General features: G+C 34.5%; 1 protein-coding gene across 8 annotated transcripts; it reads left to right on the forward strand.

The window, feature by feature from the left end:
- Positions 1 to 2,226: 2,226 nt before the first annotated feature.
- On the forward strand, positions 2,227 to 16,975 carry LOC107008487. Of its 8 annotated transcripts, none has more exons than XM_015207542.2 (15): positions 2,227 to 2,573; positions 2,654 to 2,712; positions 4,700 to 4,788; positions 6,379 to 6,433; positions 10,206 to 10,385; positions 11,571 to 12,249; positions 12,332 to 12,416; positions 12,824 to 12,911; positions 13,380 to 13,564; positions 15,256 to 15,388; positions 15,687 to 15,823; positions 16,007 to 16,081; positions 16,359 to 16,478; positions 16,623 to 16,798; positions 16,876 to 16,975. In XM_015207542.2, the coding sequence occupies exons 3-14, from the start codon at positions 4,705 to 4,707 to the stop codon at positions 16,752 to 16,754; spliced, it is 1,953 nt and encodes a 650-aa protein (XP_015063028.1). In that variant the 5' UTR covers positions 2,227 to 2,573; positions 2,654 to 2,712; positions 4,700 to 4,704; the 3' UTR covers positions 16,755 to 16,798; positions 16,876 to 16,975. The 8 variants fall into 8 exon arrangements, with proteins under 8 accessions (XP_015063028.1, XP_027773311.1, XP_015063029.1 ...); XM_027917510.1 differs by having other exon boundaries at positions 2,227 to 2,559; XM_015207543.2 differs by lacking the exon at positions 4,700 to 4,788 and having other exon boundaries at positions 2,228 to 2,573.
- The last annotated feature ends 778 nt before the right edge of the window (positions 16,976 to 17,753 follow it).

Below are 17,753 nucleotides of genomic sequence, written 5' to 3' on the forward strand. Positions count from 1 at the left end.
TAAATTTACTACATGTGTTTACTTATATATTCAATGGACTAGATTAATTTACTAACCAAAGCCTTAAATTACAGTTAAACTACTATTTTGTTGTGCAATATAATAGAAGCTTGGATGATTATCTCTTATTTTGCAACATATGTTCTAAAAATAAAATATAGAATTAAACATATAAAATTGAACACAATTGTATCAATTGACGTTAATCTAGCATCATATAAGCTGCTCTTTTGAAATTTAATTTGAATCCCTAAAAGTTCATAATCCAGATACATATATACATTACATATTAGATTTGATAGCACTTTCTTCTTTCACTTTTATTTGTTATATCGCATATTTGATAACACTTCCTTCTTCCACTTTTATTTATTATATTACGTTTTTCAAAAGTCAAGTTAGCTATTTTTAAAAAAATTAAAGTAAATTATATTAATTCGATATTTAAAATAATTCAAAAACTGTACGAAAATATTATAAATTCTAATTTTTTAAATGTCAATATGATAAGAAAAATATATCATAAAATATTAATTAAATNAAAAAAAAAAAAAAAAAAAAAAAAAAAAAAGATACATATATACATTACATATTAGATTTGATAGCACTTTCTTCTTTCACTTTTATTTGTTATATCGCATATTTGATAACACTTCCTTCTTCCACTTTTATTTATTATATTACGTTTTTCAAAAGTCAAGTTAGCTATTTTAAAAAAAATTAAAGTAAATTATATTAATTCGATATTTAAAATAATTCAAAAACTGTACGAAAATATTATAAATTCTAATTTTTTAAATGTCAATATGATAAGAAAAATATATCATAAAATATTAATTAAAATTTTTATAATTTAATTAAAAAATGAAACTATGACAATTAAAAAAATGCTTCTCTAGAAAGAAAAACATTTGTATGACAACCGAAGAGAGAAAGAGAGAAACATGTTTACAGTAGTTTAAGGCTTGATTAGTAAAATTAATCTAATCCATTGAATATATAAATAGACGCGTGTAATAAATTTATGGGCAACTTTCACATATAGCAAACAAAAAATTCATATTTGTATGCTATAGCAAACTTTGCATAATTGCGCTCCATAGCAAACATAAAACTGTATAATTCGCTGGCCTATTTCGCTGCAATTGTGTAATTCGCTATCTTATTTCACTGCAATTGTATAATGCACGATTGTATAATTCACTGCCTATTTCGCTGTAATATTAAGTGTGTAACAAGAAGATATATGTTTTTCTCTCGCTTTATACAAAAACAGAAACACAATATATACACTTCTGTTGTATAAAGCTAGAGAAAATTGTATTTCACTGCAATTGTATAATTCGCAATTGTATAATTCGTTGACCTTTTTCTCTGCAATATTTGAAGTAAAATGTTTGTAAATTGTATAATTAAGTGTATAACACGAAGATATATATTTTTGCATGTGTATATACAATTTTTTTTCGCTTTATACAAAACAGAAATAGAATTATACACTTCTGTGTATAAAGCGAGAGAGGCGNACACGAAGATATATATTTTTGCATGTGTATATACAATTTTTTCTCGCTTTATACAAAACAGAAATAGAATTATACACTTCTGTGTATAAAGCGAGAGAGGCGAGCGATAATGGAGAGTGGCGAGCGAGATTTCTGGGAGAGAGACGCTGGCAAATTTTAGCTAACGTTTGTTATGGAGCACAATTAAATCAAACCCCATCTATTCCATTTATTTTAAGTTATTAGTTTGCTATTATATACAATTTTCCCTAAATTTAAAGGCCTACTGGAGGCACCGGAGGAGATCCCCCCTGGATGGGATCCAAATCCGTGAAATTGTATTCAACTTATCTAACAAAGTGTGATTAATTCTGAATTTTAATAATTTTTATGTTCGCTATTTATAAAAGTCATTCAAATAAATAAAGTCTTTTTTTGAAAAACTTTATAATATTTTGAATTCTACTCAAATCATATTCTCTCAACTTAAAATACTTTTATAATATTTTTAAATTTTTTTGTTTTTACTATAATAATACTAATATTTCCTATTTCATTCAAAAACATTTTAAATAATTTATTTAAACTAAGGTCACGATGATTCCGTTTTATTTTTCGGTTCATTATTTACACGTCATTCAAAAATACAGACCTTATCGAAAACAAGAACAGTTAAAAAGTCGAAAATAACCCCCTTTCTTCATTCTCCACGTTAGCTGTTACTCTTTGTACCTTACCTCCACAGTACAGTCACGTATCCTGCGCATAATAGCTGCTGCAGTCAATACACTCAGAGACTGTTATAAGAAATACAAGAAACCACACAAGAAACAAAGAGACTCACATATATTTGTTTCTCTTCCATTTTTAACAATTGAAAGCTTTCATCAATGGCAGTTCACTAGGGTTTTTTCTTTAATTTATGCCACATTCAAAAGAAGTTGCAAAATCTCAAACTATATAGTCTTGCTTGTTTCTTTTTTTTTCCCGGAAAATACACCGCTACATTGTTCTTATTCCTTGGTTTGTGTTGTAGAGAGAAAGAGAAATCACGGTAAACCGACAGAGGTCTGTTTCTTGCTTTCTTGTTTTTTTGTTTCTTTACAGTAGAGTGCTCTATGTAACAGTGCAACTTTTCGTATTGACAGAAATTTTAGTTGCAGTGAGAGTGGTGGTTGCTTGTTGGTTAAACGAGAATTCTTCGTCGGTGAGTCATGATTAGTTTGATCAATGTCAGTTGTTGTTTTTTTTTTAACTTTTTAAAGATTTTTTTTTTGTTAGATTGGTTAATGGTTAGCTGAAGTGTATAGAGATTTTTATTTGAACTATTTCACATTTGTGTATAAAATTATTAAGCTTGCTACAATGATTGATAAGTATGGGTGGATGAGTTTGATCAGAGGACAGATATTGTAAACTCTGTTAGTAGTTCTTGATGTTTTCTTTAAATCCTAGTTTGGATCCTAAAAATGTTGAAAGTAAATTAGAAGTCAGAAGAAAAGAAAAATAATTTATCCGAATCATGGTTTCTGTGTTAGATGATTTGGGGAAAAAAAATAAGGAAAGGGTCTCCTTGAACCAGTTCTGGAAGATGAGCTTATCTTTGATAAATTAGATTGATTTGGCAGAAGAAAAGGTAAGGGAAGTGCTTCGTTGAACCAGTTCTAGAAAATGATCTTATCTGGATAGATTAGATTGAAATCAGCGTTTACCTGTCTACTTGGTAGCATTCTCCAATTTCACACTGACTTTTTGTTCTTTATGGTTTCTATCAATTGGGTGAGGTAAAGGAAGTGGAGAAGGGGTCAAATCGGGAAAACAAAAAACAAAAACAGAAAGATAAAAATACGACTCTCTAGACATTAGGTACCAATTGGAACTTTAAGGGAAAGAAAGTTCAGGTACAACTTTGCAAGCTAGGAATACCCATTGAATGATGTCTGTGAAGAGAATAAAAACAAGAGTGAAGAGAAAAAAAGGAGGTTGTAACTCTCTTAGTCTTGGTTATAATTGGCTAAATGTAGATAATAGAAGAAGAAGAGTGGATAAAACTAAATGTTGAACTCTCTAAGTTTTGGGCACCAACTAAGGAGGTGAAAGAATACTACGATTAGATTCTTATTAGAAAAGTAGTCATATATAAGGGAAACGCTCTTGGAGGCCTTGACATGTGTTAGGTAATCTCAGGTATTGGTGCATATCAGTCATCAGAGACTGCTGCCTGCTACAAGAAAGATGCTTAGGATAGTGAAACTTGTTCCTGTTGTATATAATATCTTCGAAGTCCTATTTGTCTTATAGAAAAGGTAAAAATGGTTCATCTTCATTGGATGCATTGGGTTCGGTAGGAGGTCAGCATGAATTTTTTGAAACATTTTTTCTCTTTTTTTTTTCTTTAGCTTGTCCTAAAGCATCTTGTAATAACACTGATTACTCAAGGTCATTTTAAATGAAAAAGGTAACTAGTTACTTGTACAAAACTAAAAAGGCAATGACTTGTTCTGCAAAACTTACACACGTGATATTCAGCAAATTTACCTAATATTTAACATTAGGTTTGAGCAAACACTTCCATGTCAGCATGAAGAGAAAAGGTCAATGTAGTGCCACACTATGTACTTCCATTATCACCTCAAAGAATCCAAGCAAGGGGACTCCAGAATCTCTGTTCCATGAGATCAACACCTTGTATATTTCTAATATACACTGAACTATGTAGTCAACTTACCACTAGACATGAAAGGGTTGGCAGTGAAATGTAATGAACATGTTGCTGTGGTCTATTATTTCTTGTTAGTATGGTCTATTACAACATGATGTAGTCATTTTAAACAATGAAAAACACTCATCCATGTTTTTTATTACTTAGCACTCTGTCCAATGTAATTATCAAAAAACAATGAGGAAAAAAAAGATAGAAGAAAATACAGTCTAGTGGCTCCTTTAGTTGAATCTTTTCAAATACGCAGAACTTAACTTTGCTCTTTGTGTTAAAGGTATGCAGTGCCAAATTTGTCTTGTGTTAGAACTTTGGATATGAACACAAAAACTAAATTTGTCTACACTTAAAATTTGGAATATGGAGTAGTTGTTTTTTAAAAAACCGTACAACTTTTTCATGCAATAGATGTTAAAACTTCCATAAGCTTTATAAAGATGCACATGGTTCACTGTTAATGGGTTTTGGCATGAAGGGCTGATGAAGTGTCTTTGGTCCATTCCGTGTGCTTACTTGCCCTGCAAAATGGAACCTGGCCATGATGCTTCTAGAAAGCTTAGCAAGGTTGGTACTTTTCCCCGTGTACATAAGTTGAAGCTTAAAATGCATTTAAAAAAACCTTGTACTTTTTTTTCTACCAAGCACTTCTTGCTCAAACTCTTTTTCAAAAAACCACCTTCCCTTTGGGCTTAAATAGTCTGAGAGGCCCTTTTGATATTTTTTATTGCTAGATAGTTGACTAACATAAATGAATTGTGGAAGCCTAAATAACATAACAAGGATAAAGAACCCTGCTCCCTTTGCCCCAGTCATTTTCTTCTCAAATTCATGCTCTCCTCCCCAACTCCACAACAAGCTTCCCATAAGATGAAAAAAAGAAACATAATATTCATTCTTAGCAGAACATTAATTATGTCGTTACTGGTTTTAGATGGAGTTTGGGGGAAAGTGGGCTATGGAGATGAACCAGGGTTGATTTAAGTCATGAAAATATTTAAGCAAGAAAGAGTTCCTCGATATGCTTGGTCAGAAGGTTCGAGAAAAGGTAGGTTCGTCGAAACTGGTGACTAGTTGGGCTGCTGAAGCTTGGTGTGTGAGGTCTGGTTTAACGGGTTTGGAAAAGAGATGGAGGTTTGAATTGTGTTGGTGAAGTACAAAGGTGGATGGGGGAAATTATTTAATGCTGGAAAGGCGAACTAAGGATATGACTTGTGATAGTGCACGAAATTGACAAAAAAGGAAGGTGTCCTGATCGTCAATTTCTAGATTGCCGGTGCATCTTTGGTACCAGGAGCTTTCAAAATGGGAGTGAAGTGCGTGGATTGTAACATGACAGATCTTACTGGGGTTACACTATTTGTGAAAAATAGGGGAAGAGTGCCGTTTTTCATTAGCTCAGGAGATTAGTTCTTTTTTTTGGACGAAGGAGGAATGGGGAAGAGAAACGAAGGTGGAGTTGAACAATGAGTTAACTCTCCTTGTGGTATGTAATTTTTGTGTATGTAATTTGCATCTCCTTGATGCCCTTCAAATACATCTTACTTTATCAATAATAATGAGTTACCTTCCTTGGCAGTAGTTCAGGAGATTAGTTGGAAGCAAAAATCAGGGGTGTTATGGTTGAATGAGAGGGATTCGAATACAATTTTTTTCATTGGGTAGTTGGCAAATAGAAGGAGAAATTTCATTGTTCCGAAGTGGTAAACAGAATAGTGTATGAGAACAAGAAGTGATTGAATGGGCAATAAAAGGAAGGATAAGAGAGAGTGGTTGAAAGTGCCAAGGGTAATAGAACTTGATGCTTTCCATGCTATAATATCGTAGGAGAAGCAATTTTGAATAACTTAAACAGTACTTCTATCTGTCTAATGAAATCTTAGTGGGGTGGGGTGGGGTGGGGTGGGGGAGGAAGAGAAGGAACTAATGGGAAGCAGGGTTCTAGGGAGTTCGATGATTCAATTGTTATTTTTCTTCTTTCTCTCATTTTATTGGCTCAAATAGCCTCTTAAGAGAAGAAACCATGGAAGAGGACATATGGTATTCTTCTAAAAGTTTAGACTAGTTCATTAGTGTAATTCTGCTATATGACTAACAGCTTATTATTTTCATCTTCTATGTCTCCCATGATATGCTTTTGTTGATTTGACTATATAGCTCTCGGACTCAAGACTAGCAAATCCACTGCTCCAGCTTCTATGCCCAAGTCCAGGTACTCGGTTAATAAATAAGGCCCCCAACCATACAATATAAAGTCAAACTACCAAGCTCATTGAACATGTTTCTCATTTATTCTGCCTTGCATACTCTTAACTATATTGAAGCTTCTATTTTCAAATTTCTGATGCTTATAATATCTAGTCTTGACAGAATTAGAAAAAATTACTAATTGCTCCTAATGGATTAATAAGAGAGAACGACAGATTGTTGCTGGTCTTATTTGCAGAACTTGCGTTTATTGTCTTTTTTTACATGGGTTCATGCAAGAATTTGGTTTAGTTTAAAGCTAGCGAGATAACCTATTGAAGTTCTTGGATGTAACTCCAAAAATAAAAATAAAAATTTAATAGAAACAGAAAAAGAAGGGTGTGGATATGACAGCCAATGGTGCTGCAAAATTGACTAGAAATAAAGTAGTTTTTTAGAGCTCGACTGTATGAATATACTTCAGAAATTTTCCAGGTTATTGATTTGGGATGAAACATCATTCAAACCAATTCAAATATTTGTTGAATGTATAGCAAGTCAATATCTAGGTGATGGATCTACAACAACGATAATTCATTGGAAAAAATAGTTCAAAAGCTACCCCACCATCTTTCTGTTATTTAAATTTGTTTCAATAATGGCCAAGGTTAGCCTATTTGTCATTTAGCTCTGAGTCATTTTTTGGTCTATGTCACATGTATGTTGCAACTTCTTATAGATCCTTGATCCTTGGATATACTTACAAAGATTACAGATATATTACATAGCCATAGTTGCTACTAGTACCATACTCCAGCTAATACTCAACCACTTTACCTATATACTCCAAATATGAGTTCACTAGAATCTTGTAAACTTGAAAACATAATTGATTAGATTTTAATGTTTGAGATAGTGAGAAGCTATATATCAGCTTGTAGCAGGTCCAGTTATCACCATTCACAAAATGCTTAATGTTGAAGCTTTGTCATTAAATAATGTTGTCATCTGATCTATTTGTCTACACAATTAAGACCCAAATAAGTTGTCTATAAAATTGGTTGGTCATCGGTTTCTCAATTATGGAAAATCAAAGTAATGGAAGTATTCACCTTCTATTTTTTCTTTGATTCTTTTTTGAGAAATTGCTCATCTTTTCTGGTATGCTAATGTTGTAAAATGGAATCCTTCAAAGTTATTTTTTCATGTGCCATTAATGTCTGTAGATTATGTCAAGACATACATCAAAATTTTACAAGAAAGCTGACATTTGTCACCGACTGCTATGAGTAGATTTTTATGTAAGTCTTCTTCTCAGTGAGATGAGGTAGTAATGAATTTATTTTTGAGGGGGAGTTTGAAATTTGAGAGATGCAATACCAAATATGTTAGGGGAACTGCACGATCTATTATAATAAGTGCAAATTAACACCGGTGTCTTGATCATGAATAAAGAGGTGTTTGGAAGAGTAGAGGTTAAGATGAAAGTAATCATAAACAAAGTGGGGGAATCAGAGAGGGTAGAGGGAGAGATGGCGCTAGATCATAAACAAAGTGGGGGGAATTAGAGAGGGTAGAGGAGAGATGGTGCTAGAGTAAACGGAAACAAAGGAGAAGGTGAAAAATGAGTTAGCTTCCCTGAGGTAGCTATGGTTGGATCAAAATGCTTTTTCATCGGGGAGTCGTGACAAATATGAGAAGGTAGTGCATGAGAGGAAGGAGGATATTAAAGGGACAATAAGAGGTTTCCATGAATACTCGTTTAAAGAGGAGGTGGATTGGAGACCTAAAAATTGGATGGATTAGCATTTGATGAAATAGGAAAGGATAAGAGGGTAGTGGTTTGAAACAGCTATGGGAAGATGAGGTGTGGGAGGCAGTGGAGTGTTGTGCAGGGGTAAAGCTCCAAGACTAGACAAAGTTAATTTAGCATTTTCGAGCATTGTTGGAATATAGTCAGAGGTGAGTTGAGTCTTTTATGGTGATAAGAGAATTTGTAAAAAATTCTCAATGCTTCTTTGATTGTCATTTGCCCAATAAGAGAAGATGCTACTAGTATCGAGGATTACAGACCTATTAGTCTAATGGTAAGCATATAGAAAATTATATCTAGGATGTCTACTTCATGTCACACTTTTGTGGAAGGCAATTTTTTTTAGATGCAACACTGATAGCAAATGAAATTGTTGACTTGAGGAGAAAGCAAAGGGGAATCGGGGATTTTTTGCAAATTAGATCCTGAGAAAGCTTATGACTACTTAACTAGGAGAATCTTGATTTCATTATGTTGAAAATGGGTTTCCCCGTCTCACTCCTCTAGAACTACCAACGAAGCCACACATGTTGCCACTCATAAGGACCGAGAACTTGACCATTTAGATGCAATATTTGATTCACTTCCTCCATCATGCACCAAAAACTCATTTCTTTTCATTAACAAAAGAGATTATCCACAGGGAGAAAAGAACTGTTAATCAAAAGTATACTTTCGAGCAGTCCCATATACTTCATGCCTTTGTTACACGCTTCATTCAGTGTAATATGAAAGTTGGGAAAGCTTCAAGGGATTTTATATGGTATTCCTCAAGCAGGAAAAGAAGTTTCATTTGGTAAATTAGGAGACAGTTATGACACCAAAGTGTTGGGGTGGACTTGGGATAAACAATCTAAAGACCTTAGCAAGGTGCCATAGGGGAAGTGTTTGTGGAGATCTGGTGTAAAGGAGAATGTTTTATGATGGGAGGTGATTGAGGAGAAATATAGTGTTCTGGAAGTGGGTTGGAGGTTTAAGAACACCAAACTTCCTTATGGATGTAGGCTTTGTAGGAATATCTTAAAGGAGTGGAAGAGTTTAATGGGACCATTTAGGGTGAATGATGGAAGTAGGGTACGTTTTTAGGACACATGGGAACAACACTTGGTGAATTACTTTTTCAAATATGTGTATTTCATGCCATAATAAGATGTCGGTTCAACTGATATGTACACTGCAAGGTGGAGAAGTTATATGGGATCTGAGATTTAGAAAGAACTTGCACGTTTGGGAGGTTACAAAAATTCAAAGCTTGATCGGGAGAAAGTTTGGACGTATTGCGTGTTATTTTTTACTATTTATTATTTTTTCCTCATTATCCACAATTATTTGAAGAGTTGGTTCTCTTACCTTAAGGTCATCTAAATAAGGATTGCCAGTTTCTTTTGGATTGCATTTTTGTTTGTTCCTGTCTCCTCCATATCATTGACTATAATAGCCTTAGAAGATGTTTCTTTAATGCAAAACTCGCCTCATCCACAACAGAGAGAGGCGAGGCGACCCTTCACCGCCTATTAACTTTGTGCCCAAGTGATCTTTAAAAGGCGATACCGTGCTGAAAAAGGCGTCGCTATTTGTATTTCTTTTATAAGGCTACCAATTTAGGGTTTTAAAAAGTATAAAAGGTAATTCTAGGGTTTTCTTTCCTAATTTGCACTCTTAGACTGCGCCTCCAACTCCAACCGATTGACTCAACTAGACTTCTCCGGCGACTCCTAAGTCCAACCAATACATATTTCTTCTTTTCTTTTTCCTCCATTTCTCTTTCCTTCTTCCTCTTCAGAGTTACTTCTTCCTCTGTTCTTTCTTACTGTTTTGACCTCTTTTGTTTATTTCTCATTCAAGTTCTAGGCTTCTTGCGCCGTCCAAAACACTGCTTGCAAAAATCACTTGTGTTTATGGGAATTGGGACATTGTAGCGTCCAGCTTACAGTAGACAATGTTATTTGAGAATATTTATTCTGTGCTTTATTTAAATATGCAGGTTTTTTCTACTTCTGGTTCCTTCGACTATCTACCATGGGTGTGGATGAAAAACTTTTACACCTACCCAATCAAAATAAAGTTCGGCATCCCTTGGCTGTATCCAGACATGCTTTGTGCGATCTATCCAATGTTTCTCCGGTGGTTTTCCTCTACCTCTTAAAGGAATGCTATGTTTATGGTAAAGTTCTTCCCACACTTTTTCTCTTCTTAAAAAAATGCTGTCTGGCCTAGTTTTGATCATTCCGTAAGTTTTAGAAACTTTTTTCCTTAAAACATTTTACTAGTAGGTATCTGATCGTTCTAATGACAGTTGGGAACTTTTTCAGTATAATGATCAATTGATAAGAATTTGATAATCATTTGTTCGATGCTTAATATCTTTTTTCAAGGATTTCATAGCAAGGAGGGACATGAGTTAAATCCTTATATGGTAAAGAATGAAGAACTGTCATCCTACCTCTGCTCTTCTGGTCAATGACATTCTCACTATGCCTAAATAACCATACTGTCTCATGACCATTTAAATCTTTTAAACTCCAAACTGGAAGCAAATGAAAATGATCCTGGCTCATGAATTCTTGTCATCTTTCTGTGAAGTTCTAGTCTTAAAAAAACGTGAGATATGCTTATCACCTACTGGTTCACCTTGTTGATTTGACCACCCTAATGATGCGGCTTGGTGAAATATGGTGATTGTGAATACATTAGTGGATAATGATAGGAGAGCTGTGGATATTGAATTAACCATTTTCCCTCCAATTTGAGCAACATGATGATTTTAAGCGGACTATGCTAGATTATGTATCTGTAGAATTGGATAATCTACAAAAAAGAAATTGTTGAGTTTATTTTTTCAACACCTTTGGCAATATGAACTATGAAGATCTAGGTGTGATTTTCGTGTAACTTCATTCCTTTTCTTCATCCAAAAAGGAGTCCAGTCTATGAGTACTATTACTATCATCTGTGTGTAGGAAGTTCATAGAATAGTTTTTGAGATGATTTAGCAGGTTTATGCTGCAAGAGAACAAAAGCTACATGTTAGTCAAAGTTCAAATGCATGAAATGATTTCTGACTTGCATAGGGAGGACTCAGTGGCTAGAGACACAGGCTTAATTTCTTACTTAACAATCATTGACTTGTGACTCATTTAGCAGCCATTGCCAAATTGTTGGTAATCTCTCAGGTTTCATTTGGTAAAACTAAAGCATGTAATCTTAGAAATGAAAAGGATCATCAACAGCTCTTGAAATAAAAGAAGTGGAAGTAATTTTTGTTTCCTTCTATGGATGATTATGGTGTAGCTCAATTTTGTAATATTTGATCATTTTATATTTTCCCACTAGTTTTTATCCTTAATAGGAACATGCAAGGCGACTGCTAAGTTTCGAGTTCTGCAACAGCAAGCGTATGGGTTTTTGTACAATGATCCTCAACCTGGAGCAGCCATCTTTGTTGCACAGTGCCTGTATGTGCTGCCTATATTTGAGTCACACTGTGAAGGATTCAGTCATTTGATAATATCTGCCCTTCGTCATTTCCTGAAAGTGGGAAATGACATGAATGGTATCTACAAAGCTAAGCTTTTGGCTGCCAAATTATTTCTTGCCATTGTTGACGGCACTCTGCATCATGAAGAAAGAGTCCTAGTCAAAATCCTTGAAGTTTTTGATGTCAGTCTGTCAAACATAGAAAAAGCTATGTATGATGTAGATGAGAAGGGTCACACATGCCAGACGGCTAAGGTATTGGTTGAACAATATATTTCTAGGTTAGTAGATTCCCAGTCTTACATGACTGCAGTTTTATTGTTGGAACACTTCTCTATCCGGGAATCTGGCGAATCATTTCTGCTTAAAATGTTGGAAAGCAAAGAATACAGAGCAGCAGAAAAGTGGGCAACTTTTATGGGGAAGCCAATCTTATGCACCCTTGTCCGAGAATACGTCAACAGAAAACTGCTAAAGCACGCCTTTGGTGTTATAAGGCAAAACAATATTCGGGAGGAGTTCCCAGAAATATATCGTCAATACAAAGAAAGGCAAGTGGATTCCATCCACTTTTGTGTGACTTGACCTTTCAGCTAATTTTTATGAACACTGAATGACAGTATTAGTTTACAGTAAACTGAAGAAGCTAGCAGAAAAGGGCTGCTGGGACGTTGCTGAGGCAAGGATAAATGATGATCGACAACTTCTTGAATACTTGGCAAGTACACAGCTACATTAACTTTGTCAATTGCTAATTAATTTAGTGCCATCGAATTTGTTGTCAATTGCTAGCTCATTCTTGTGCTATTGAATTGTTGTCAAGATTTAGTTGTCAAGATTTAGGTTGTTTGTAATCTCGAGAGATGCTATGCATAGGCGCCTAAGACATTTATAAGCTTCAGATTTATCTAATAAGTGTATTATTCCTGGTCAGTTTCTTGGTCCGATGAAAGGATGTGGTTGGATGTATTCCTTAGAAATTTTAGTTCTTTTTATGTTATTGGGCTGATACTTCAAAGATAAATGTTCACGAGAGACAAGTGAAAAGGACCTTTTGACTTTTGCAATATGTGAATGTGCAATATCACTTGAGTAAAAACTTACATGTGTTGTATTTGATAATAGGTATATTTGGCTATGGAAGCTGGTTACATGGAGAAGGTCGAGGAACTCTGTGAACGGTATTCCCTTGAAGGTTTCATAAATGTCAAAGGTACATTGGATACATCTACTTCGTGTTATGTATTTAGCCTAAGCATTTCTTTAAGTTTTCAGATTTAACACACTAATGAGCTATATTTGCTGACCTCTCCAAAATGTTTTAATCTGCATAAATGTTGAATTGATGTGAACTACAGGAAATTTGAGTCTGCTAAGATTGCTCTTTGACTATGCTTTCTCATGCTGCAACCTGTGCATTAAATCTTTGATGAGATTCTCTTGGTACAAAGAAGTGTATGCTTTTGATCTATGATCAACTATTCTGAGATCCACCCAATATAGTTATTCTGAAATGATGCGGTTTTCATTATGCTGCCTTTTATGTTGCTAGGACTTGGTTGATTATGTTTTTCCTTCTTTTAATCATTTCTGGAAGTTGGCTTGTGGTTTATTTCAGATGTAGTCAGCTCCAAGCAAATTTTCTTTTCGTCTTATTCCTGTTTTTTTCTTACTTCTATAGAGCTCGAGGAAAGTATTCCAGCACACCGATATTTGCAGCTTGATGAATTGTCAATTAAGGAAGTAGTCTGGGTAGATGAAATGAATTGCTTGCTGGATGCAACATGCGACATTGAAGAATGTAAAGTCGTGGGCGTTGACTGTGAGTGGAAGCCTAATTATGAAAAGGGATGCCCACCTAATAAGGTATTAGTTGGATAAAAGCTACTTTTTATAAGTAGTAGTTCTTCCCACCTCATTATCTTGCTCTTTTGTTGTTAAGGGATGGTAGTAAAAAAGTGTGTTCCTTGTTTCTCACGATCTAAAGAGGGATCTATATTTATGACTGATGAAATGTCTTGGACTACACCACAACCAGCTTAACCTATTCTGAAAAGTGAAGATATTTGTGTTAATTTATAACTACAATACAGACAAGAGAATAGTTACTCTTCCCTGAAATATATTGGAATTTGTTTCTCAGTCATCTACCTCTCCATCCACTAAATATCTTTTTTTATTGGTGTTGAAATGGTAAGTTTTTATTCATAAACGGCATCAGAAATGTGCTGGAATTATGTTCATTGTCTCAAATGTATGAAAACAGAAGTATACCCTATCTAAATCGGTAGGGATTCTAGTGCTCTAAAATAGATTCAACATCATTTACAAGTTTACTTCTACTCCAGAAGTAAAACAAAAAATTTGCTGTTGGCCTTTTATCCTCTGGATGTGATTGTGTTTATGATTCTTCTCTTTAACCTGCCTTGATTCAGCTTCTCAAAAAATCAGCAATGTTGTTTAGCATGGACCATTTGACTCCAACAAGTTCTAAAATAGCTTCCAAATCTGATCTGAAATTGGACAGTGGAAAAAAATGCTCATTGATTTCCATATCTCCTCCTTCACATAGGTAGCACCTATTGCGTAGAAAAATTCCTCTTTTCTACAGGTCGTCACAGGTTAAAACATATTATCTGGAACCAGCCATGTGAAATATAAAACTTCATAAGGAGCTTTTGATCTTTAGATCTGCTTCCATGGCTAAGGCTATGGCCTCATGTGCTGCTCGTCTCGGGTAATAATAGCTCAGTAATATGAATTAGCAGCGTAGATGTATCTCTTTCTCCCTCCATTATGAAGAGGGTTGATAAGAAAATGAACCTAGAATCCCAATGATCTATTCGTAATAAATTTAGCTTTCATGGATTCGCCTCAGGTGACAAAGGAAGAATGCATGTGAATATATCCCATTTTATTCTCTATTCTTTTTGTTTGAATCTATTATTAACTCATAAAGCTCTGTGGTCATTATTACTTATAAGTCATGGATAGGTTCTCGGCAAATCTTGGTCCCCTTTTTGGTTAATTTCACTCCCTCTGGGATCAGGCATAGTACATAGTTAGGGTGATTCATCCATCTCTTTATTGTGTTAGTAGAAGGTTCTGATTCTTCTGAAGAACTGAGTTTAACAATCCCTTGCTAATATGGAAGTATTTGAGAATGTTAACTTTTTGTGTCTCTCGTGATGAACAAAGAGGTTTGTCTAGTAAGTTGACTTTCAATTCTTTTATGTGCAATGTATGTCATTTTTTATTTGATTTTTTGCAATGTGTTTGTGAGACAATTTTGGAACTAGAGGATATTCGCCTTCTGCGAGATTGAATAAAGAATATGATGTTTCCTACCAATCTCTCTTTTAGTATAGTCTAGTTTGTTGCCTTTTGTGCGATAACCTTTTATCCCTTAATTTCAAAATGAATAAGCTTTATATTCTTTGAATTCATTGTCCTTATTTTTGGGCATGATGGAGAACACTTTAAGATGAACTGACTTCTGGGAAGTGAAGCAAATGCATGTTTAACAGTATAATGCCTTTCTATTTCCCGTGGGACAGGTTTCCATCATGCAGATTGCTTCAGATAACAAAGTTTATATACTTGATCTCATTAAGTTAAATGGAGATGCTCCGGATGTACTGGATGACTGCTTAACCTGCATATTGCATTCTCCAAGAGTACTGAAGCTTGGTAAGAGAGAATATTGTCTTGTTGGGAGATAAATTCTTTTAATCTGTGGGCATTTTCCTGTTATAAGTTCATTACACCTTTTCTGCTCCAAGAAAGAAAACTAGTTGATTTTCATGGCTTCTTTACAATCTTTGCACTACTTATATCAAGCAGTATGTGTCCATTAAGGGGGATTGCTGATTTAACTAGATATTTGTATGGAACACATTCCTGCTTTTCTTTGGTATACCAGTATATTTTCGATCTGTATACTTTATTTGCGGACAAAATTCTACAGTCATAATTTGGTGGTTTTCAGGTTACAACTTCCAGTGTGATGTGAAGCAGCTTGCTATATCTTATGGGCAGTTACAATGCTTCAAGCACTATGACATGCTACTCGATATCCAGAATGTGTTCAAAGAACCAAGAGGTGGTCTCTCTGGTCTGGCAAAGGTAATTCGTACATGTATTCTGCATTCACGTTTGTCGTCGCATGTGTAATGTTTTCGTATCTATATGCAGAGTATAAATTCTTGTTGGTTATGTAGTAAAGAGATGCAATATTAATACTATTAAGAACAATAAATGGATTTTTAGTTCTTGCTTTTATTTTATTTGGCTTCTTTCTTGATACAGAAAATATTGGGTACTGGATTGAATAAAACAAGAAGGAATAGCAACTGGGAGCAACGGCCTTTAACTCAGTTTCAGGTATGTGTACTAAATGTTGTACATTTTATAGTATCACAGATAAAGGGTATTGCTAGTATGTGGAATACCTTCCCGCATGTATTCATATCTAGTATGTGTATCGCTATATAGAGTTATACTTGTAGTATGTGGATTGCTGTATTTTTTCTAAAGAAATGAGATTAAGATGCTAGTGGCTTTGTCTTTGTGAATGATATGATCTGGTCCTACCGCATTATTATGGTTTTTGGCTCTGTGGTAATTGATAATAATATCTCTTATTCGCACTGTTATGCAGCTAGAATATGCTGCTCTTGATGCTGCTGTTCTTGTTCACATATTTCGTCATGTTCGCGGCTACACACAACCTACTGGTGACCAGGATGGGCATTCCAAAATTGAGTGGAAGTCACACATTGTATGAATCGAGTACCTCTCGGCTTTTCTTTGTTTTTCCTCTTTTTAAGACGTCTATTTTCATCAGCTCAGTGTTCTTTTAGCTGTGTACTACTACCAATAAAATTTTGTATGCTCACTTAACTTGTTCTGGTTATTTTTCCAGGCTTCCCACATTGATAACTCGAGTTCGAAGATTCCCAAAAAAGAAGCTAAAAAGCGGAAGGCCAAGGCCAAAACTGATAAAGCTCCACAAAGCGCCGAGACTAAGGAGCTTACTGAACAAACTTTAAGTTAAAACTAGGAAATAAAGTTGTTATGATACACCAAAGTTTTAGTTACATGCNTATTTATGTTCATGCAAGATGTATGATTCTGGAATGCTTCCGCTGTGTATGCTATTTTCCAACATTAGTTACATGTAAGTATTTTTCTTTTGAAAAAGACACACATATTTACAGTTTAAAGCCTTGAACTGTTGCAGGTTTGTGAGTATAATATAGAACATTGGTTAAATTAGTTTTAGTTTTTCAGAATCCTATTTCATTTTCTCTCTTGAGGCCAAAATATAATTGAAAAGCTTAGAACCAGTTGATAATATTTCATTATACTCTCCAACACTCACTTCAATGGTTAATTTTACCACTGAATGAGACTAAATTCTACTTTTAAAATTTTTACACTTTTACCCTGAGAGTATTAATTTTCAACCTCCCATTAATCTCATCCTCTATATATTTGCAGTCTCTAAGACGCATTTCTAAAGCCTTAATCCNTTAGTTTTTCAGAATCCTATTTCATTTTCTCTCTTGAGGCCAAAATATAATTGAAAAGCTTAGATCCAGTTGATAATATTTCATTATACTCTCCAACACTCACTTCAATGGTTAATTTTACCACTGAATGAGACTAAATTCTACTTTTAAAATTTTTACACTTTTACCCTCTTAGTCATGAGAGTATTAATTTTCAACCTCCCATTAATCTCATCCTCTATATATTTGCAGTCTCTAAGACGCATTTCTAAAGCCTTAATCTTCTCTCCTCCATCCCTCTGTCTCTCTACCACAAAACCATCACAGAGAGAAGGAGGAGGTAAGAAGAAAAAACTAATGGAAGATTTCACGTTTGCTCATCGGAGATATGTTAACAGCGGGCAAAGAATAGGAATCATCGATGACAAAGCCTATGCAGTTAATAACGTTTACGTTATTCGAGCGCACAATAATAATCATAATCATTTTGGGACGATGGATATGATGCAGCCATATTCTCAGAAGAATAAGTACGAAATCGT

The sequence above is a fragment of the Solanum pennellii genome, chromosome 1 (genome assembly GCF_001406875.1).
Source record: "Solanum pennellii chromosome 1, SPENNV200".
In the NCBI taxonomy this organism is placed as follows: domain Eukaryota; kingdom Viridiplantae; phylum Streptophyta; class Magnoliopsida; order Solanales; family Solanaceae; genus Solanum; species Solanum pennellii.

Bases quoted from the DNA above. Each gene is read 5' to 3' on its own strand.
- LOC107008487 (XM_015207542.2), top strand. From the start codon at position 4,705: ATGAAGTGTCTTTGGTCCATTCCGTGTGCTTACTTGCCCTGCAAAATG. The intron at 12,250-12,331 runs GCAAGTGGATTC...ATTAGTTTACAG, and splicing joins TATCGTCAATACAAAGAAAG to TAAACTGAAGAAGCTAGCAG. The intron at 15,389-15,686 runs GTAAGAGAGAAT...GGTGGTTTTCAG, and splicing joins TCCAAGAGTACTGAAGCTTG to GTTACAACTTCCAGTGTGAT.